Below are 22,541 nucleotides of genomic sequence, written 5' to 3' on the forward strand. Positions count from 1 at the left end.
ATTTCAAATGCATGTCTGGCTCCAAAGCACATGTTCTTTCCAATGTGGACTTTCATCTAGTTTATAATTGTGTACAACCATACTGCTCAATAACAGAGTTCACATAGAAGCTATCATTACTACAGGTCTTCAGAAAGTGAACAATGAAAACACTTAGGCTTTCAAGTTCTCAGGGCGCCTGGGTGGCTCAGTCATTAAGCATCTGCCTTCAGCTCAGGTCATGATCTCAGGGTCCTGGGATCGAGCCCCGCATCAGGCTCCCTGCTCAGCGGGAAGCCTGCTTCTCCCTCTCCCACTCCCCCTGCTTGTGTTCCCTCTCTCGCTGTCTCTCTCTCTGGCAAAAGATAAATAAGATCTTAAAAAAAAAAAAAAAGCTTCCAAGCTCTCTTCCTTCAGAGACAGAAAAACAGTAGAAACTTGACCCGAGAGTTAGAAAAGAAGTAGTAGCAGCCGATAACCAGCAGGTGTCACAGGCTCAATGCCTACCAAGGTCAGGCAGAGAACATAAATACGTGAACTGGGCTAGATTATAAGGAATATAGACCTGGGGCCAACATACTCAATTTGAAGGGATTTAAAGCCCTGTTTTAAAAAAAACAAAATATCCCCCATTACCCAAAAGTTAACAAACTAAAACTAAAACATCTGCAGTCCCAACCAGTTTGGGTATCCAGATTAGGGCATCAAGGAGATCCTAGAATTGAGGGAGAAAAGAAATCCAGTGGTTAGCAGGACACAGAATTTAACTCTGGACCCCTTCAAATGGGGGGTTCATCAACTGTGTATTTGTCATGGGATGGGTACCAGGAGAGTAACACAGAAGGAAGCTTATAAGAAGGAGAAAAGAGAAAAGCCTATGAGCCTAGCAGTGACTTTGTAGACATGCCCATTACATGTACAACAAAGTATTTTAAAATTTTCTATTTCATAAAAATTTCAGGAGAACCCCTTGAAACTGAGGCCAGACTCAGATACTACAAGCTTTCCTGAATATGGTTATATGCTTCTGGAGGACAGATGAATCTGTTTTGATATTCAATTGTACTTTGTTTAGCGTTAATACCTAATGTTTGATAGAAGTACTGTTCTTAATTCTGTTTAAAGAAAACCTGCTTGGAAACATCAAAAAAATCAATAATAAGCTTTACCTTGGAATTTTCTTCCAAATGCCTACTTCCTTTTAATGCCACTACCATAAAAAAACAATTTTCAAAATTAAAGTGAATTCCTATTAGCAAACTGCTAATAATGGTTTCTCAATTTATTTCCCCACATACATCATTAAGAAACCAAGATGCTAAACCAAGCCTTTCTGCTAAGCTGGTCTTGAGTTGTGGGTTCAAACCTCCCTTCCTTTAGTCTCATGTCTTTAAATAGTCACTGTATCACACCTGTATCACAGATATTTCACTTCTTCCCACATTCAAAAACTGAATTTGATCCACTAAGACACAAAACTTCCTCAACCAGTCCATTATTTTCCTTACAAATTTTGAGCAGTTATGATCCAATTATATAGGAATACTGTATTTCTCAGTTCATGTGTACACTTAAGAAAACTAGAGTCCTACACAGTATTTTTCATTAAAAGAAACCAAGATATGTGGTCTAAGGACTAGGTGGCTGATGTACTGGGCTTACAAATTCACATATAATCATTTCCAAATCTGCACTGTCCTACAAAGCAAACCCCAAGCTGTAACAATAGTACCAACTCCTGAGAAAGCAGCAGAGCTGGAATAAATGCCCAACAAAAACTAAGCCAACTATATCTACAACAAACATAAGTAACATTAAAATGAATAAATATTAATTTGCTTTCTATATGAGTGCTTATTACATGCCAGATACTTAATATTAAGCACCTGACTGACACTATTCTCATTAAAATGTTCACAATGACCCTTTGAAGTTTAAATTATTTATCTTCATTCTACAAATGAGGAAACTGAGGATTACATAGGTTAAATAACTTGACCAAGATCACACACCTTTGTTGTTTTTTTATAGATTTCATTTATTTATTTGAGGGGCGCCTGGGTGGCTCAGTCGTTAAGTGTCTGCCTTTGGCTCAGGTCATGATCCCAGGGGCCTGGGATCGAGCCCTGCATTGGGCTCCTTGTTCGGCAGGGAGTCTGCTTCTCCCTCTCCCTCTGCTGCTCCCCCTGCTTGTGCTCTCTTTCTCTGTCAAATAAATAAATAAAAATCTTAAAAAAAAAAAATTTTATTTATTTATTTGAGAGAGAGCCAGTGCACACAAGCAGGGGGAGCAGTAGAGGGAGAGGAAGAAGCGGGCTGGGCTCCCCACTGATCAGGGAGCCCAACGTGGGGCTCGATCCAAGGACCTCGGGATCATGACCTGAGCCAAAGGCAGCCGCTTAACTGACTGAGCCACCCAGGCACCCCTGCTTTTTTTTGTTGTTGTTGTTGTAAGTAATCTCTACATCCAATGTGGGGCTGGAACTCAGAGTCCCAAGGACCAAGAATTGCATGCTCTGCCGACTGAGCCAGCCAGGCACCCCAAGATCACATACCTTTGAAGCAAACCAGATTTAGAACCTATTCTTTCTGAGATTCCAAAATCCAAAGTCTAAACCATAGCAACCTATATACCAGTAGGGTGTATTTTGCTTATCAGCTATCAGGTAAATGACTTTACACATATAAAGCTTTGTCTGTGCAATGGAATATACCTAGCTTTTTCAATGGTATAAAACAGGTCAAATATTTTCTAATGAGGGAAAATCTATCATCAATATCTATCGAAATCTTCCTGCTTATTAGTATCTCTGGAATCCACATGCTTCCCTCATTCCCATGCTATTACCTTACCTAAGGCTATCAACATTTCTCAATTTACTACCCGGTTTAGACTGATCTTCCTACCTGTAATGCAGCCCTACTTCATTCAATTCTATACACAATCTAGGCAAGTCTATTTTTCTAAAATGCAGACCTGACCAGCAACTACTATTTTTTGTGAGAAAATGTCCAAAATTCATAAAAGGTTAAAGGAGTCTTAGACGACCTGGCCCTTGTCAACCCCTTCTGTATCTTTTTTTTTTTTTTTAAACAACTTACACTACAAACTCAACAACTTACAGCTCCCCCAAAGAAACCCAACTCCCCTCCCTTTGTCTATAGGACTGCCTTAATAGGGTTCTATCTCCAAGAAAACATTTCCATTTTCCCCTTCTTACTGCCATGTCCCTTCTCCCTACTCACATTCTTACCTTAGGATCACACCCCATCGCTCCTCTGTAAATCCTTCCCTCACTTCTCAGGACCTCAAAATGCTCTCATGGCTTTCTGTGCTTAGCATATATCCCACTGGATTATGTCTGTTTGTTCTTCCAACAAACAGCAAGTTCCCTGAAGGCAGGAACTGGGTCTTTTTCCACCTCTGAATCATTCCTCCACTAGTATAGTGTCTGGCTTATAGGTGTTGAGTATGTCCACTCTAATATAAAACAAGTAACGGTGCCCTCTTATTTGTATAATACTTCCTAGCTTTCTCACTCTCATTTGCCCCTCTCCTAATGTTGGAGCTATGGAAATAATACCAGGAGTTCAATTAATACTGGCATATTACTTTAGCTAATGCTAATTTATTCCATTTGAATTAAGTCAAAAGTAAAATCAACATTCTCACAGAACTCGCTTTGCTCAATAAGCCAATCAATAAGAAGCTTTATTATAAGGGAGTCCGTCAATCACACCAGTCTCAAAATCAAATTAATTTTTAAAATCAAAAGAGTCATTTAAATACATAGTTTATTTACTTACTCTATTAAGCGCTTTGGGGATGAGCCACTTTGATGGAATTCATCAGCATCATAGAATTCGTCTTCACTGCTAGAATAAGAGAACTCGGGGACAGTATTTGGAGACAAGTTGACATGGCTTGGAGAAGTCAAACTGCTACTAGGTGGTGAGTGCCCACTGCCTAGGAAATGAAAACATTTTAAATTAGGAGACAATGTTGGTAATAGAAGGAAAAAAATTAGGGAGATGGAATCAAAACAGACTTTTCTAAAATTAAGAAAAGTTAAGTTGGTACACTCTCTGTAAAGAAAATCAACACTTAAAGTAGACAAAGAAAAAGGCAAATCATGTTATAGAATGGGACACAGACTTTTAAATGAAAAACAGCTATGTTCCCATTTATAATTATCTATAAATAGAAAGGGAGCTCTTTCGATTGTAAACACAGTGTGTGAGTTCTGGGGCCAGTAGTCCCACAACAGATACACCACCAGTGGAAAGCCAGGGCTCCTATTTTATACTGTAGATCCAGATATTTAAAAAATGCAGTAGTGACACAATAAGAATGCATAATGCAAAGAATATCAAAGACCACATGAAAGTTAAAATATCATCCAGGATATCACATTCACATTAGTCATTATGTTACATGAAACACAAAAGCACCACACAAAGCCCTAGCACTCGCTATCCAAACTCCTTACTTCTTTTCCACCTAAGTCAAAGTCAGGTGCCTGGGGGTCAGGGGCAGAGAAAAACAGAGATCTACTATGGGAAGAATATGGAAAAGGAAAGGACTAGAAAGAACATCTTTCTATAACCTAAGCAGTCTAAGGAAATGGAAATTAACAGAGATCCACAGAAAAACTATTATCTAATCTCTGTGATCATGATTCATTGTCTAGTAACAAAACAATAAAAGTATCAAATAATGGAGGACTACTGAGATTGATTCAGTAAGTGTTTACAGAGCATCTATCTACAAGCTCTCAGGCAATTTATGCCAAACTGCTACAGATGCCTGGCAGAGATTAAATTTAATTAAGTCAATGCTGGCAATCTAAAAGCCAAGGCCACAGTTCTGGAAGTTGAGAAACAGCAGCAACAAAAATGAATCCAGAGTCACCCATGGACCTTTACCCCATTCTTGTGTCTATGGTTCAATAGAGAAGAAGCACATTCACCTGCCACATTTAGTTGCCACGTTCACAAAGATTTTTTAAAAACGTAACAGAAAAGTTTGCCACCAAAAAAGGTAATCTTACTGTGGAAATTCCAAAAATAGTTCATCTTAGCAAATAACTAAATTCTCCCACCGCCCCCCCCCCCCCCCGCAATAGTGGCAGTAAGATGGGAAAGAGAGTTTCTCTTACTGAAATAGGTAATAATAATAATTAAAAAAAAAAAAAAAAGCCCCAAACCAACCAGGAATTAAAAATGATTAACATGCAAACACTCCAGATGATCACACAATTAAAAATGTGTCCAAGAAGAAAATGAGTTTGGGAATTGCAAACAAAAGAACAGAGTTTTCTTTGTAAGAACAAACTATTATGCTTTTCTCAGTTGTTACCTTATTTCTTTTTTGTATTAGGGAGAGAGTTAAAGAAGAAGAAATTAGGTTGAAAAAAATCAAGACTAAATCATGTTAATCTCATTTCTAAAACTTCTTTAATCTACCTACTCTAAAATGCTATATTTCAAAAGTATCTTCTGAAATAATTTATATCCTACATTATTTATTATAATTATCCTAAATGTACATAAGAAGAGTACTCACTTTTTCAAAGTTTGTAACTAATTTTATGTATCTCCAAATAGACAATTTTGGCTGTGTTTCCAAATTGTGACATAATCCCTTCTTATAGTAACAGGTGAAAGATTTATACAACTGAAGAGAAACCAGAGTATCCTTTCTTTTTTCTTTTTTTTTTTTTTTTGAGAGAAAGAGAGAGAAAGAAGGAGAGGCAGAGGGATAGGGAGAGAGAATCTTAAGCAGGCTCCACACCGACCACATGAGCCCAATGCAGGGCTCTGTCTCAAGACCCTGAGATCACGACCTGAGCCGAAATCAACAGTCAGACGCTTGACTGACGGAGCCATCCAAGTGCCCCTGGAGTATCCTTTCGTATTAAAAAACAAATAAACAAAAGAAAACACAGGTACTGTTTTTAAAATGAACAAAAGGTGGATACAAGCAATGAAATACAGAAAAAGTCAGCCAAACATTTCAACCTCATTATTCAAATTACTTGTCAGCATTTTCCCAAGAGCTTCAAATAAGAGCTATTTTTGCTTTCTTTCTTTCAAAATTGAGAAGACAGCTGACCATACTGTTAAATATTAAAGAACAAAGTAACAACATCACATCTTTATTAATTCAAATTTCAAAATGGGCTAAAGTCACAAGGTAATTTTCATTACAGGACAGGAGGAAAAGTCCTGTCCAGGAAAGAAATCTGTGAAGCAACAAGGAGGGGCTTCCCTCCTACTTCCCCAAGGTATAACAGGGACAAAAGCACGAAGTTCTCCTTTGAGTTTGGTTCAACAAGTATCTCAATGTAAAACTAATCAGTTTTAAAACAAGAAATAATCTAATACTAACACTGATAGCATGCTTGTAAATTACAGAAAAAATAAAGACCGTAAGTCTAAATAAAGAGAATACAAATTAAAACGAAGTATCTTTTTTTGCTTGTAAAATGACAAAAATGTGAAAGAATGATAAATCTAACCTTAAAAAAATGTATGTGCCAAAAGTGGCTGTACAAGGACTTTCACTGAAGTACTGCTTGTAATAGAAAACTCCTGAAAACAATCTAAATGTCCATCAGCAGAAAAACAGGTAATATGTGCTCAGGTAAGCCATAAAAAGAACATTGTAGACCTAATAGTATAAACACGGAAAGCTCTCTAAACATTCTCTGTTAAATGAAAAGAGAAAGTCACAGAAACACATGATGTCATTCAGGTTAAAACAACAGTAAGAATACACAATATATTTTCACAAAACTGGAACAAATAGTACTAAAATTTGTACAGAACCACAGAAATACCCAATACCCAAAGCAGTCCTGAAAAAGAAGAATAAAGTGAACTTATTACAACACCAGATTTCAAAATATACTACAAAGCCGTAGAAATCAAAACAGTATGGTACTGCCATAAAAACAAACACACAGATCAGTGGAACAGAATGGATACCCCCCCAAAAAATCCACGATTATATAGTCAATCCATGACAAAGAGGGCAAGAACACTTAACCTGTGACAAAGGAAGCAAGAATATACAATGGGGAAAAGACAGTCTCTCCAATAAATGGTGCTGGGAAAAATGGACAGCTGCATGTAAAAGAATGAAACTGGACCACTTTCTAACCCTATACACGAAAATACACTAAAAAATGGACTGAAGATCTAAATGTGAGACTTGAAACCATAAAAATCCTCGAAGAGAGCACAGGCAGGAATTTCTCTGACATCGGCTGTAGCACATTTTTCTAGATGTGTCTCCGGAGGCAAGGCAAACAAAAGCAAAAATAAATGATTGGGCTACATTAAAATAAAAAGCTTTTGCACAGCGAAGGAAGCTACTGACAAAACAAAAAAGACACCCTAGAGAATGGGAGAAAATATTTGCAAATGATATATCCAATGAGGGGTTAATATTCAAAATATATAAAGAACTTATACAACTCAATACCAAAAGAATAATCTGATTTAAAAAGGGGCAGAGGACTATTAAAAAAAAAGAGAGAGAGAAAGAGAAAAAAAAGGGGGGAGGAGCAGAGGACTGAATAAACATTTTTCCAAAGAAGTACAGATGGCCAACAGACAGATGAAGAGTCGCTCAACATCACGAATCACCAAAATGCAAATCAAAACCACAAATGAGATAGCACCTTATACCAGACAGAATGGCTAAAGTCAAAATGACATGTTAGAAACACTAATTCAAAAAGATATACGTACCTCTATGCTTACTACAGCATTATTTACAATAGCCAAGATATGGAAGCAACCTAAGTGTCCATCAACAGGTGAATAATAAAAGAAAATGTGGTATACACACACATACACACACACAGGAATATTAGCCATAAAAAGGATGAGACTGTGCCATTTGAGACAACATGGATGAACCTAGAGGGTATTATGCTAAGTGAAATAAGCCTAACTGAGAAAGACAAATACCACGTGATTCCACCATAAGTGGAATCTTAAAAAAACAAACCCACAAATGAATAAACAAAAAGCAGAATCAGGCCCACAATATAGAGAACAAAATGATGGCTGCCAGACAGGAGAGGGGTGGAGGGTTGAGGAAAATGGTGAAGGGGAGAGGGCAATACAGGATTCCAACTATGGAATGAATAGATCACAGGAACAAAAGGCACAGCATAGGGAATATAGTCAATGATATTATAAAAGAGATGTAACAGGACAGATGGTAGCTACACACTTGGGGGGACATAGCATAATGTATAAACTTGTCACCCGAAACAAATATAACATTGTTAACTATACTAAAAAAAAAAAATCTGGAGTGCTTGGGTGGCTCAGTCAGTTAATCGGCTGCTTTTGGCTCAGGTCATGATCCCAGGGTCCTGGGATCGAGCCCCACATTGGGTTTCCCTGCTCAGTACAGAGTCTGCTTCTCCCTCTGCCCCTACCCGTTTGTGCCTCTCTCTCTCTCCCCCCACCTCTTTCTCAAATAAATAAAAATATTTAAAATAAAGTTTTTAATTAAAAAATACACATAGGTATATTTGTACATATATGCATACAAATACATGTAAACACATGCAAATGACAGAGGGAAGAATAAAGAGAACTTTCAGCTTTTGTTCTCCATACTTTTGTACTGTCTCATTCCTTTACAATAATAAAAGTAGGGGCGCCTGGGTGGCTCAGTTGGTTAAGCGTCTGCCTTCGGCTCAGGTCATGATCCCAGGGTCCTGGGATCGAGCCCCGCATCGGGCTCCCTGCGCAGCGGGAAGCCTGCTTCTCCCTCTCCCATTCCCCTGCTTGTGTTCCCTCTCTCGCTGTGTCTCTCTCTGTCAAATAAATAAATAACATCTTTAAAAATAATAATAATAGAAGTATGCAAGTTTGACTCCAGCAAATTTCTTTAAAAAGACAATACAGATCTTCAAAATAAATCTTTTCTTAAGGTAAACAAAATCCTGCAATATTTTATCTTATTTAAAATGTAATTATTACTGGGGCACCTGGGTGGCTCAGTCGGTTAAGCAGCTGCCTTCAGCTCGGGTTGTGATCCCAGAGTCCTGGGATGAAGCCCCACATCAGGCTCCTTGCTCAGCGGGGAGCCTGCTTCTCCCTCTGCCTGTGCTTGCTCTCCCCCCACCCCATGTCAAATAAATAAATAAAATCTTTAAAAATATATAGAATTATTACTAAAGCTTCTGGCTCTATGACAAAGTTAACCACTTCATGTATAGAATGACAGTAGAACTATGATATCTTCAACACAAATACATAACACATTTCATCCCTTTTCCCATCAGCAATCAAACACAAATCTTAAATGTTAATGGGGAGTTATGAGAATTAAAGAAATTACATAAATCTGTACCTGTACTATTTGGTGTTGGAGTCTGATGATGTCCCAAGGTAGCTAATACAGGTCCAACTGGTAGGGAAGATGGACGCTGCTCTGACTTACATAACTGAGCAGGTTCTAGAAGATTTGAACATATGAAATAAGTAAGGAAAAAAGCCAAATACAACTGTGTTAACTGCAATTGTGTGGAATTCAAAATAGTAAAGATCAGTAATTTTTGAAACTGTCTTCCATTAAGTCAAGTTCCATGCTACTCCTTCTTCCAGACCTTCTATTCCCTTTAAACTCAATGGTGATATGCTACCAAGTACTAAGACATCAGGCAGGACATCAAGACACTAGTCAAGGTAGGCCAAAACCTCAGTAAAAATGCTCTATAAAACTAGCAAACACTTCTGATGATAAAGTCTTTCTAAGCATCAAACCACCTAAGTCATTTTAAAATGGGGAACATGGGGCGTCTGGGTGGCTCAGTTGGTTGAGCATCCCACTCTTGATTTCGGCTCAGGTCTGGTCTCAGGGTCATGGAATCGAGCCCTGCACTGGGGCTCTACGCACAGCAGGGAGTCTCCTTGAGATTCTTCTCTTCTCCCTCTTGTGCACACGCACATGCTCTCTCTCTAAAATAAATAAATCTTTAGGGATTCCTGGGTGACTCAGTAGATTATGCGTCTGCCTTCAGCTCAGGTCATGATCCAAGAGTCCTGGGATCAAGTCCCTTTTGGGCTCCTTGCTCAGCAGGGAGCCTGCTTCTCCCTTTGCCTGCTGTTGCCCCTGCTTATGCGCTCGTGCGCTCTCTCTCACCAATAAATAAATATTAAAAAAAATAAAACGGGGCACAGTAGTACTTCCTCTTTAGTCCCACTAGATACTAAGCTCATTCTCTTAAGGAATCAAAATTCACAAAAGGATTTCACATACTTTTAAGTATTTTTAAAGGGATTTTTTTGTTACAATTTCTGACTTAACTACGTCATCGAGAAAACAGAAATGTTGAATGCAACAAAAGGTAAAAGGAATTTGTACACATGGGTGTTGTCCCTAAACCTTCCTTTGCTAGTTAAAAAACAAAACAAAACAAAAACAAAACAAAAAACCCTACAGATTACTCTATACTTAAAAATAGGTCTTTCTAATCTGTAGGCATCACAAATTTCACCCTTCCCTTCCATTACCTTAGGGTCCACCATGAAGAAGAAACCATTTGTATTCTTCATAGCTATAAAAAATACCCCAAAATAGAAAGTTCCTGGATTACCTTCAAGTAGGTCAATGTATATTAAGCTTTCTTTGGTAGCATGAATCCAGGGTCATAGCATTCTGTCCCACCAGTTAATCCAACTCTCAGTAACCTTTTCCTTCCATCTCACTTTGAAAACCAAAAGCTCTTTCATTGTATTAAAAAATCCCCAATACCAAAAATATTATCATCTTTTTCCAGTGCATCTTCTGCTGTACCATTTTTTTGTGATTCCTTTTACTTATTAAAAAACAAAACCAGGAACACCTGGGTGCCTCAGTTGGTTAAGCGTCTGCTTTCGGCTCAGGTCATGATCCCAAGGTCTTAGGATCGAGCCCCACATTGGGCTACCTGCTTGGTAGGGAGCCTGCTTCTCCCTCTCCCTCTGTGCTGCCCCTGCTTGTGCTCTCTCTCTCTCTCTTTGCCAAATAAATAAATAAAATCTTAAAAATAAAAAAAACAAAACAACAAAACCAAAAACGAGCCCTTAAAGATTACTATGATGGCTATACAAATTAAGTTTTTTCTAATCAATAAATCTGAAACATTTTTGCAAATATCATACCTGGAGGTAAGACAGTCTGGGTAGGCATTGTGTTGATCACAGGTTCCAAGGGACTAGGTTGATATATTGCATCTACAGGATTAATAGTACTCTGAGATAAAGAAACACAGTATAGTTATTTTTAATTAAATGCCCTTCCATTGCTGACCCTCCCAAATGTATGAAATGCCCACATTTCTGACGGCAAAGTCCTGAGGGTAGCTATATAGATATGCTGATCAAAATGCAAAGAGGAAATGAAATTCATTTTATGATACAGAAGTCTGAGTTTCTTAAAAAACAACATAGTAAGGAGGGAAAATCAAAGAATCTGTCATATAGAAAGATAAAGCTAAATGGAAAAACCTGCAAAGAGTTATAAAATGGTGTGGGAAAATTTTGGGAATCCAAAATAGTAACTTCTCAATTCCCTTAATTCTCAATTCACCACAAATAATGTTTCTCTATCGAAGATAGAGAGAAATGCTCTCTCTTACTTTGGTGTTACTAAACATTACTACAACTGGTAAATAAACCTGCACCACTAGGATTTTATCTTTCCATCTCATACTACTGCCACCTTCTATCACTGTGTACACAATGTACAGGCACCTAGTTTTACAGTCACTAAAGGCAAAGAGATGTATCTTCTAATTGGGGGATGCAGGGAAGGCGACTTTCTTTTTGAGGATTTAGAAGAAACAAATATGTAGTTAAAATTTTAGAGAGAAAAAAGTCTAGGTCTTTCTGATTTCAAGCCAAGAACTTATTCTGCCAGCATGAGGACATTTTTAAAAACAAGACTTCAGGGGCGCCTGGGTGGCTCAGTTGTTAAGCATCTGCCTTCGGCTCAGGTCACGATCCTGGGGTGCTGGGATCGACCCCCACATCGCGCTCCCTGCTCCGCGGGAAGCCTGCTTCTCCCTCTCCCACTCCCCCTGCTTGTGTGTTCCCTCTCTCGCTGACTCTGTCAAATAAATAAAATCTTTAAAAATAAATAAAAATAAAAACAAGACTCCACAGTTTACTGATTTTTTTTTTTTTAAAGATTTTATTTATTTATTTGACAGAGAGAGACACAACACAGCAAGAGAGGGAACACAAGCAGGGGGAGCAGAAGAGGGAGAAGCAGGCTTCCCGCGGGGTAGGGAGCCCGACGTGGGGCTCGATCCCAGGACCCCGGGATCGTGACCTGAGCCGAAGGCAGACACTTAACGACTGAGCCACCCAGGCGCCCCTACTGATGCTTTTTTACTTGGAGGAGGGTAGCTTTAAACTAAGGTCTTTGCCAGAGTAAAGTTTAGATCATTTCGAACACTATACCAGATAAAACCCAAGAAATAATAATTTCAGTTCTTTATAGAGTTTTCCTTGATCCAGAAAACTTCAAATATATATTTGGGGAGGCTTATAACAGAAAATACTGAAACAGATTTAGAAGAGAAATACTTTACTGATGAATGAGCCCCAAAAGTACTCATAAAAATTTAGAAGCCCCTAGCAATGGAAACTGAGTTAAGGGGAAAGTTTTTATAGCATTCTCATTTAATTCAAAATTTTTTTTTCTTAAAGCCCCTCTCTGCATAAATATTAAAAATCGCTAAATCGGATCTTTTTTTTTTTTTTTAAGATTTTATTTATTTATTTGACAGAGAGAGACGACACAGCGAGAGAGGGAACACAAGCAGGGCGAGTGGGAGAGGGAGAAGCAGGCTTCCTGCTGAGCAGGGAGACCGACGTGGGGCTCGATCACAGGACCCCGGGACCACAACCCGAGCCAAAGGCAGATGCCCAATGACTGAGCCACCCAGGCGCCCCTAAATCAGATCTCTTAAATCAACTGATTTGAGCACAAGAATTCTGATGCTCGTCACGACGGTAGTCTACTGACTATAAATATTTTAACAGGAAAATAAAGGACACTTCGAGAAGAGACCCTGAAAACAATCACTAATAATAAAAACCCTAATAAAATGAAGTAGGGAAGGTTTTGAAGTACTGGGAAGAGCACAGATAAGACAGACTAGGAATTTTAATTCCTTAGAATCCTTGTTCTACCAAGGATTTGGCAAGTCTTTTATCTACTGTGGTCCTCACTTTCCCAGTCTGTAAAATAAGAAATGTCTGGATTATATGTTCTCTAGGGGCTTTTTGGTTATTACTTTATGATTCTATCTTTAGATACTGGACCAGGATATGATAACTAACAAATGTCTCAACAAGTCCTGCAGCTGTTCTTAGAATAAATTCCTTGTTTTTACCTAATGGTTTTCTCCAAAGAACTCCAAGTGCTTTACAAAGGCAAAATCCCACCATTAATATTGATCCATGGGAAGGAGAGTATGTCACCTCCTTATCCTTACCTTTTATATAAGAAAAATTACTGAAGAGAATAAGAAATAACTTCGGAAAAAGGGACCAGTAGAATTCTATCTTTTGAATGTAATCTTTTGTTTTCCAGATGAAATGTTCTGAAGATTAAGCTTGTCTAATCTTTTAGATTTTTGCATGTATATTTAAAGTACCAGATATCGGGGCACCTGGGTGGCTCAGTTGGTTAAGTGACTGCCTTCGGCTCAGGTCATGATCCTGGAGTCCCGGGATCGAGTCCCGCATTGGGCTTCCTGCTCAGCAGGGAGTCTGCTTCTCCCTCTGACCCTCCTCCCTCTCATGCTCTCTGTCTCTCATTCTCTCTCTCTCAAATAAATAAATAAATCTTAAAAAAATAAATAAATAAATAAATAAAGTACCAGATATCTTTTGCTGCTTGTTGTTAATAGAAAATATAACTACTCCATTCTTATCTACAGTCTTTGTTCAATCAATTTCAGGCTAAAATATGTCAAATTACATTCTACACCTTGCTTTGAAAATGAATATACAGAACTTCAGAAGCATAAATAAATGATAATCCTTAGCTCTAACCACAGCTGTACCATTAATAACATTCTGCAAAATATAAATTATATATGCATGCATTTATGTATAACTACCATTTATTGATTCTGTGCTCATCCTGTACCTTACAACAATGTTCTGAGGTAGATCTAGCCACCTTTCTTTAAAGCTGAGGAAACTAAGGCTCAAAGGTCAAATAACCTGCCTAAGATCACAGCTATTGAGTAGCAGGGCCAGGTTCTAGCTGTGTGGGTCTAAGATTTAAATCATGAACGCTTCCTTTCTTTTTAAAAAAATAAAAACTCTTAAGGAAAAATGCTATAGTCCTGATCAAATGATTCAAGTATGGTTGTTTTCTACAGGTTTAGATTTTTTGTAAGTTTAAACTTTCTAGATGTTTTTAATTGCAAATGACCAAACATTTTTGGTATGCTTTATGAAACTGCCGATTTTTTAACATAATAAAAAGTAACTAATTTTGTTTTGAGGAAAGAGAGATAAAAATAATTGCCAACATGATTTTCCTTAGGATCTTTGGGGACCATGACATGCTAGACAACATATATAGTCCTTTTTCCATGAGGCTTACAATCTTAACTGAGAGCTCAGGAAGAGATACTACATTATATTACATTGTATTCAGATCACATAATTGTATTATCACCATGGATCAAATTCTGAACTCGCACTGTGAAAAGACAGATAAAAATTCCAACGTCTTTAATTCAAATTCTAAAAATGCTTCTCTTATCTCTGGCTTCTTAAGAAATATGCAAACAACATCGATATTTAACTTTTTTCATTTTAAACCAAATACAAAGATAACATGCTTATCCTTTCAAGTATAATCATGAGATGGTTTTGAAGATTTTGAAGTTTCCAGATCTCAGACAAGGTGGCATCTTTAAAGTCTTGGGACAAAAAAAGGGGCTGCCTCCTGCTTTAGAAATACAGTCTAAACAGAAGTCACTCAGTTTACCATAAAAACAGGGTCACTCCAACTACAAATCTTCAAATTCTAACTTTTATTTCCAGATGGGAAACACCAACAATAAAATTTTCTTTTCTTTTTAAAGGAGAAGTTGAATCTAAGGGAAGAGTAAAAAGCTGAGGAGGAGGAAAGAATAAGAAAATGGCTGTAAATGGAAGAATTCATGCTGCAATTTATTCTAATAAAAACAGTATATACCACAGTAGCAATGATAGTTAACACACAAAATCTAAAAAATAGAAACCAACACACAATATTAAAAAGATTAAGATATGTTTCAATACTGAATCCCTCCCCTTCTGCTTTCATCTGAGAAAAAAAGAAGTTTGACAAGAAATGTAGCATTGTGAGTTATGCCTTAGTCATAAAAGCTGTATTTTCACACCATGATTAACCCTTCATGTTAACACATGCAAAGTGATTCAATCTGAACCAACACTTAGAAAAATTTTAACATTTTCCCTGCAAATGATTACTGAAAGATGGCCAATTTTAGAAGCTTAAGGAAAATTGCAAGAGTCAACAACAAAAAGCAGTGAGTAGGTGAAAAAGAGGAATTTGTGTTGAAAAATGAGTAGAAGTTCAGGCTTCTCCTGACATGACTGGTTATAATGCTCTGCAGAAGTAAAGGGAAACAAAAAGATTAGATTAAACTTACTATAATTCCATCTGCGTGCTTCTCCGCATTACACTGGTCCTTAAGGAAAAATGTTAAAAATATTAACTTCATTCTTTTATTTAAGTAAGTCCTTGTGTACTTTCTTCCCTATTATGAAAGCTTATTCTACTAGTAACAATGTTAGAAAACTATTTCTCGGTTTCTATTGAGATTATAATTCCATCTGTACATTGCTAGCCAAACGTAATTCTATCAATGGCTACACAACCACCACCACCAACAGCATGGCAATTGTTTTTTTATATAGGCAGTTGAATTAAATTCATTATGAATATCTTATGGAACTGTGCAGTTATATCAGTATCAACTATTAACAGCAGATATACTAATTTAGGATTGAAGACCCTGAATATTTCTGGGTTTAATTTTATAGTAAATTATGCCAACTACCCACAACTCCCAAACTCTCACTGCATTTTAAAGGTGTAAGAATCATATACCCTTAAAATCTTGGAAGAGACACTATTTCCCATATTCTGGCTGCAGGCCCCAGAATTATACTTTTCTCAATAGATGGTTTGATTTTTGTTTAAGTAAATGTAATAATCACTGATCCATGGAATGACATAGGAATTAGCACTTAACTGCCTGACAAATATTTTGCATTAATTATTCCACCAACAACTCGATAAAGTAGATACTATTATTTTTCCTACTGGACATATAAGAAAATTGAGACAGATAGAGGGTGGGGAGCCAGGATTCCATTAGTCTGGCTTCAGAACTCATGTTCTTAATATGCTATTTTGCCTTGCTTCTCCAAGGATGTACTTCAGGAAGAAGGTGGTGGAAAGTTATCAACACATATTCACTTCTGTAATTATAATCCACCTATTTGTATTATGTTTAAAGTTCTAGCTCCATACTATCAGGAAGTTTTAAAGTTTTAACAGAAACCAATATTTGGTCTTGGTTTTAAACATAATGGCCGGGGTGCCTGGGTGGCTCAGTCGTTAAGCGTCTGCCTTCGGCTCAGGCTCAGGTCATGATCCCAGGGTCCTGGAATCAAGGCCTGCATCAGGCTCCCTGCTCCGCGAGAAGGCTGCTTCTCCCTCTCCCACTCCCCCTGCTTGTGTTCCCTCTCTTGCTGTGTCTCTCTCTGTCAAATAAATAAAATCTTAAAAAAAAAAAAAAACCATAATGGCCAAGTTGTATCTCATTTATATCTATAAATTTTTCTTTAACCACTGAGTTTACTCAGAAATCCACACATTGAAGGGTCAACCAAGAGCAACTGAAGATTTGGGAACATATATATATTTTTAAGTGCAGGTACAGAAAAGCATTAACATAGCAGCATATCTGCCTGCAAAATTGGCCTTTGGCTAATGATTAGGAACTTGAATTTTGGGAGGGTCCCCACCACTCTATCTGATGATAAGAGTGGCTCACTGTGCCTAAACTGTTTAATAATATGGTTTATGCTAACAACCAGCTTTCCTTCTGGGAGTATGGAATCTTGATAAGTCCTAGCTAGAGAGTGCTTATATGACAAGGCCCCAACAAAAACTGAGGGTGTTGAGTCTTCAATGAGCTTCCCCGGTAGACAAAATTTTACTTTTTTTTTTTTTTTTAAGATTTTTTTAATTTATTTGAGGCAGAGAGAGGGAGGGAGAGAGCACAAGGGGCGGGGGGGGGGGGGGAAGAAGTGGCAGAGAGAGAGGGCTAAGCAGACTCCCCCATGAGCAGAGAACCCATGTGGGGCTTGATCCCAGGACTCTTAGATCATGACCCGAGCAGAAGGCAGAGGCTTAACCAACTGAGCCACCCAGGTGCCCCCAAATTTCACATATGTTGTCACAATGTGTTGCTGGAGGAAGTAAGCACATTCTATGTGAGTCTACTGGGAGAAGACACTTGGAAGTTTGTGCTGGTTTCCTCTGGATTTTGCCCCATGTGCCTTTTCCCTTTGCTGATTTTGCTTTGGATCCTTTGCTCTAATAAAGTGTAGCTATGAATATGACTATACACTGGGTCCTTGAGAATAACTGCATTTTGTTAACTGTGCAATTCATGATGGGGTTTCCCCCTATTTGCAAAATTAACTATATATTTAGAATATCCAAAGTTTCAGTTAATTCTTAACAGAGACAGTTGAAAATAAATTGAGAAAGTTTCTTGCGTAGATGACATTTTAACTTAATTCTGGCCTTCCCCTATTAATTTCTAAATATTAAATTGATTTTTCCAAAGGATTTCTTGGAAAGAAATATTACATAACATGTGATAGATTAAATTTTCCAGAAATGGCCCCCAAAAGAGGCAGTGTTCATGTCCCTTACCCTAGAACCTAGGTGGGCCTTTGTGATGGTCTCTACCAGTAAGTACAGCAGAAGTGACTATATGTGATTTCTACGACTAGGTCATGGAAATGTCACAAACTTTCACTGTTTTCTAGGAACCCAACCACCATACTGTGAGAAAATCCAAGCAGCTGTAAAGAGGACTATATGGAGAATTTAGGCCCTCAGTCCAACTTTCCAGGCATGTGAGTGAGCCACCTTGAAAGTAGATCCTCTAGCCCTGCATCAAGTCATTACTGGTGACATTTCATGAAACAGAAACAAGTCATGAGGTCTACTCAAACTGCATATTTGTGAGCAAAATTTAAATGACTGTTGCTATTTTAAGACCCTCAGTTTAGACTGGTTTGTTATGCAGTGAATGATTACTGATATACCACATTATATATGTATATTATCTAAGAAACCAACCACTTTTAATTCTGGTATAATTTAAAATAAATTTCAGTATCTGACAAACTTTCCCCCCAAAATGTTCTCAATTAATAATGTATGCTACCTACAGAGTATTTTAGATCAGGGTTCATTATTTTTGTTATTGTGTTTTTGTTTTTTTTTTTAAGATTTTATTTATTTGTCAGAGAGAGAGACAGAACACAAGCAGGGGGAGAGGCAGGCAGAGGGAGAAGCAGGCTCCCCGCCGAGCAAGGAGCCCAATGTGGGACTCGATCCCAGGACCCTGGGATCATGACCTGAGCCGAAGGCAGCCGCTTAACCGACTGAGCCACCCAGGCATCCCAACTGTTGTGGTCTTTTAAGGCAGAGTCAAATCATAGACTATTAAATGCCTTCCTATCAATCCATTCCCATCACGTACTTTAGGGATTTTGTTCTACTACCTAAAAAGGCTACATTCATCCCTTCCCCGCTCCCACTTCCATCTTTCTTTTTAAAAATTGTTCTGTTTTTGTTTTGTAAGTATACCATAGTGGCCTTTAATCAAGGTCAGTTAAAGCTAAATCTCAAGTATTACTGAACTAGAGATCTGATTGAATTCAATATGAATTATTTTAATGAAACAAAGAAAAGGTCTAATGCTACTTCCCACTTAAATTATACTGTATTTTTATGTGGTTATAAATCCCTCATTCCTTAATACAAAGGCTAGTCTCTTCTCAGAACATACCAGCATGACTGAGATCTATAAATCTGAAAATGAACAAAAACATCAGCACAACATAATTTGGGAAGACTTCTGGCCAGAACTACAGACTCTAATATTTTTAAAACCATGCCTACTAAGAAAATACATGAAATATATCCTCATCTTTCTTTTTTTTTTTTTTTTAAAGATTTTATTTATTTATTTGACAGAGAGAGGCACAGCGAGAGAGGGAACACAAGCAGGGGGAGTGGGAGAGGGAGTAGCAGGCTTCCCACCAAGCAGGGAGCCCGATGTGGGGCTCGATCCCAGGACTCTGAGATCATGACCTGAGCCGAAGGCAGACGCTTAATGACTGAGCCACCCAGGCACCCCTATCCTCATCTTTCTAATAAGGCAATGCAGTCCAGTAAAAGCTCCCTAATTATGGACCAATACACTTACTAATTATATGCAACAAAAAATAAACATGCTAATTCAAGTCTGATGAGATTCAACAAATGAGGCTGGGACGACTGGATAGCCACATGCAGAAAAATAAATTTAGACCCCTACCTCACACCACAAAGATGAATGCAAATATGAGCTAAAACTTCAAACTCAAAACACAGGAATAAATCTTTGTGATCTAGGATTAGGCAATGACTTCTCAGATAAGCCACCAAAGGCACAAACAATAGAAGATTTATCTGATAAACAGGATCTCATCAAAAATAAAAATATGCATGTGTCTCAGGATGCTATCACGAAAGTGAAAAGACAACCTACAAACTTGAAGAAAAATATGCAGATCATGTCTGATAAGGATTTGTATTTAGAACCTACAACTCAACAAGATTAAAAAGAACCCAACTAAAAAATGAGCAAAGATTTGAAAAGACATTTCTCCGAAGATATATGAATGGCTAATAAGTATGTGAAAAGATACTCAACATTACTATTCCTTAGGGAAATGCAAATGAAAACTGCAAGATATCAAGAGAATGGCTACAACCAAAAAGACAATCAGAAGCGTGATCTCATCATATTCACAAGTTCTGTGGATTATTTATTTATTTATTTAACTGAAGTATAGTTGACAATGTTACATTAGTTTCAGGTGTACAACACAGTGATTAGTATAGTATAGTATAGACAAGTCTATACTTTTTTTTTACTTGCTTACCACAAGTGCAGCTACCATTTGTCACCATACTATTACAATACCATTGAGTACATTCCCTGTACTGTACCTTTCATCCCCATGACTTACTCATTCCATAACCAGAAGCCTATACCTCCCACTCCCCTTCACCCATTTTGCCTAGTTCCCTCATTTCCCCTCCTCTCTGGCAACCACCAGCTGTTCTCTCCATTTATGGGTCTGTTTCTGTTTTTGTTTGTTCATTTGTTTTGTTTTTCAGATTCCACATAAGTGAAATCATATGATATTTAGCACTGACCGTAAGATAGAAACATTATTCAGGTGGATCTGATCTAATTTCATGAGCCATTAAAAGTAGAGAGCTTTCCCTGCCTGGTGGCAGAAGAGAAGGTCAGAAATGTGAACCATGAGAAGGATATGATGTGCCACTGCTGGCTTTGCAGATAGAGGGAGTCTGTGCAAGGACCAGAGAGAGGCGTTTAGTTGCTGACACCAAGTTTTAGCCAACAACTAGCAAGGAAATGGGGACCTTGGTCCTACAACAAGGATCTGAATTCTGCTAACAACCTGAATAAGCCTGGAAGTGGATTCTTTCCCAGAGCCTCCACAGATAGTTCAACCTGTCTAGAACCTTAATTTGGACCCTGTGATATCCTTAAGCATAGAACCCAGCCCAGTCACTTTAAGAGTCTGATCTATAGAAATGTGAGCTTATAAAGGAGTGCTGTTGTAAGCCACTAAAAAAAAAAAAAAAAAAAAAGGAGAATCACAAATATTGGTAAGGATGTGGAGAAAATGGAATTGTAACACACTGTGAGAATGTAAAATGGTGTAGGTGCTTTGAAAAGTAGTTTAGCAATTTCTAAAAAAGATACAGAGTTACTGTATGACCCTGTTAAGGCCACTTCCATGCATAAGTTAAAAGAAATGGAAATATACCTCCACACAAAACCATTATAATGTACACATTCATTGTGGCATTATTCATAATAGCCAAAAAAAAAAAAGGAAACAACCCAAATGTTCATCAACTGATGAATAAACAAAATGTGGGATATCCATTCAATAAACTATTCTTCAGAAATGAAAAGGAATTAAGTCCTGATACATGCTACCATATGAATGAGCCTTAAAAACATTATGCTAAGTGAAAGAAGCCAGTCACAAAAGACCACATACTGTGGGATCCTAATTACACGAAATGTCCAGAATAGGCAAATCTAGAAACAGATCAGTGGATGCCAGGGATTGGAGGAAGAACAGGGGCAAGGGTAGCAAGGGAAAGAGGAACAGGGAATGACTGCTTAATAGGTACAACATTTCTTCTTGTGGTGATAAAAATGTACTATAATTTGATTATAGTGATGATTGTACAACTTTGTAAATATACCAAAAACCATTGAAATGTACACTTTAAATGAGTGAATTTTATGATATGTAAATTAGTATCAGTAAACCTGTTCTCTTAAAAGTCTAATGAAGAATTTAAAAATACTTATGAAAACAAAAACTCTTATGAAGGAAAATGTTCTGGGGAGAGAATGTGCGATCCAAAGACAACTTAAATATACAATCTACTTTGAAAGGATAACCTAGACCTGTACTGTCCAGTTTGGGAGCTACTAGTCACATGTGGCTATTAAGCACTTGAAATGTGGCTGGTTCAAAGTAAAAAATACACCCAAGATACTGAAAACTTAGTACAAAAAAAAAAGACAATGAAGTGTCTCATTAATGAATTTTTACATTGCTTATGTTGAAATGATTTTGGATATACTGGGTTAAATAAAATACATTATTAATTTCACTTGCTTATCTGAGTTGTGGCATATAGGTCTTATCACCTAATCTTGATAAGGAACTGGTCAAGTCCTCAGATGTAGGGGCCTCCCAGATTATTTCTGCTCTCTTCCATCTCCCCCACCTTCCTCTGCAGTTTCTCATGAAACGCCAACTGTCTCTATCTATGGTACAAAAAATGAAGTCTTCTGAACTAACAGAACTTACCTGAAAATCCCACTAACCAAGTGATGCCCAAACTTTGCTGCATATTACAACCACCTGGGAGTTTAAAAATCCCAAAGCCCAGGTGACAACCCACAGCAATTACCACACAATGTCTGGGAGTGGGAGCCAGGCATAAGACTTGTTAAAGATCCTCAGGTGATTCCAGTGAGCCGCAAAGTTTGGGAACCAATGCATTAATCATTTAGACAGGAGGGGAACTTCTGGTAGTGAGAATGAAAGAATCAAAACTGGAAGGGGTTTAAAATCCTACCTACAGCATGCTG

At 37.7% G+C, this 22,541-nt stretch overlaps 1 protein-coding gene across 11 annotated transcripts in view; it reads right to left on the reverse strand.

The window, feature by feature from the left end:
- The window catches only part of OSBPL9 (oxysterol binding protein like 9), a 187,493-nt gene that overhangs the window by 19,741 nt on the left and 145,211 nt on the right, over positions 1-22,541 (reverse strand). For 7 of the 11 annotated variants that reach the window (XM_045897714.2, XM_045897711.1, XM_064589155.1 and 4 more), the window contains 4 exons: positions 15,681-15,719; positions 11,155-11,245; positions 9,362-9,466; positions 3,787-3,946 (listed from right to left, as the gene is read on the reverse strand). In XM_045897714.2, the coding sequence (XP_045753670.2) occupies positions 3,787-3,946; positions 9,362-9,466; positions 11,155-11,245; positions 15,681-15,719 (395 nt within the window). The remainder of the gene's footprint in view (positions 1-3,786; positions 3,947-9,361; positions 9,467-11,154; positions 11,246-15,680; positions 15,720-22,541) is intronic. The other 4 variants (XM_045897716.2, XM_045897713.1, XM_064589154.1 and 1 more) reach the window with 1 other exon arrangement.

Source organism: Mirounga angustirostris, unplaced genomic scaffold (assembly GCF_029215605.1).
Source record: "Mirounga angustirostris isolate CCGP_5_RB_7025 unplaced genomic scaffold, mMirAng1.0.hap1 SCAF_4, whole genome shotgun sequence".
Classification (NCBI taxonomy): domain Eukaryota; kingdom Metazoa; phylum Chordata; class Mammalia; order Carnivora; family Phocidae; genus Mirounga; species Mirounga angustirostris.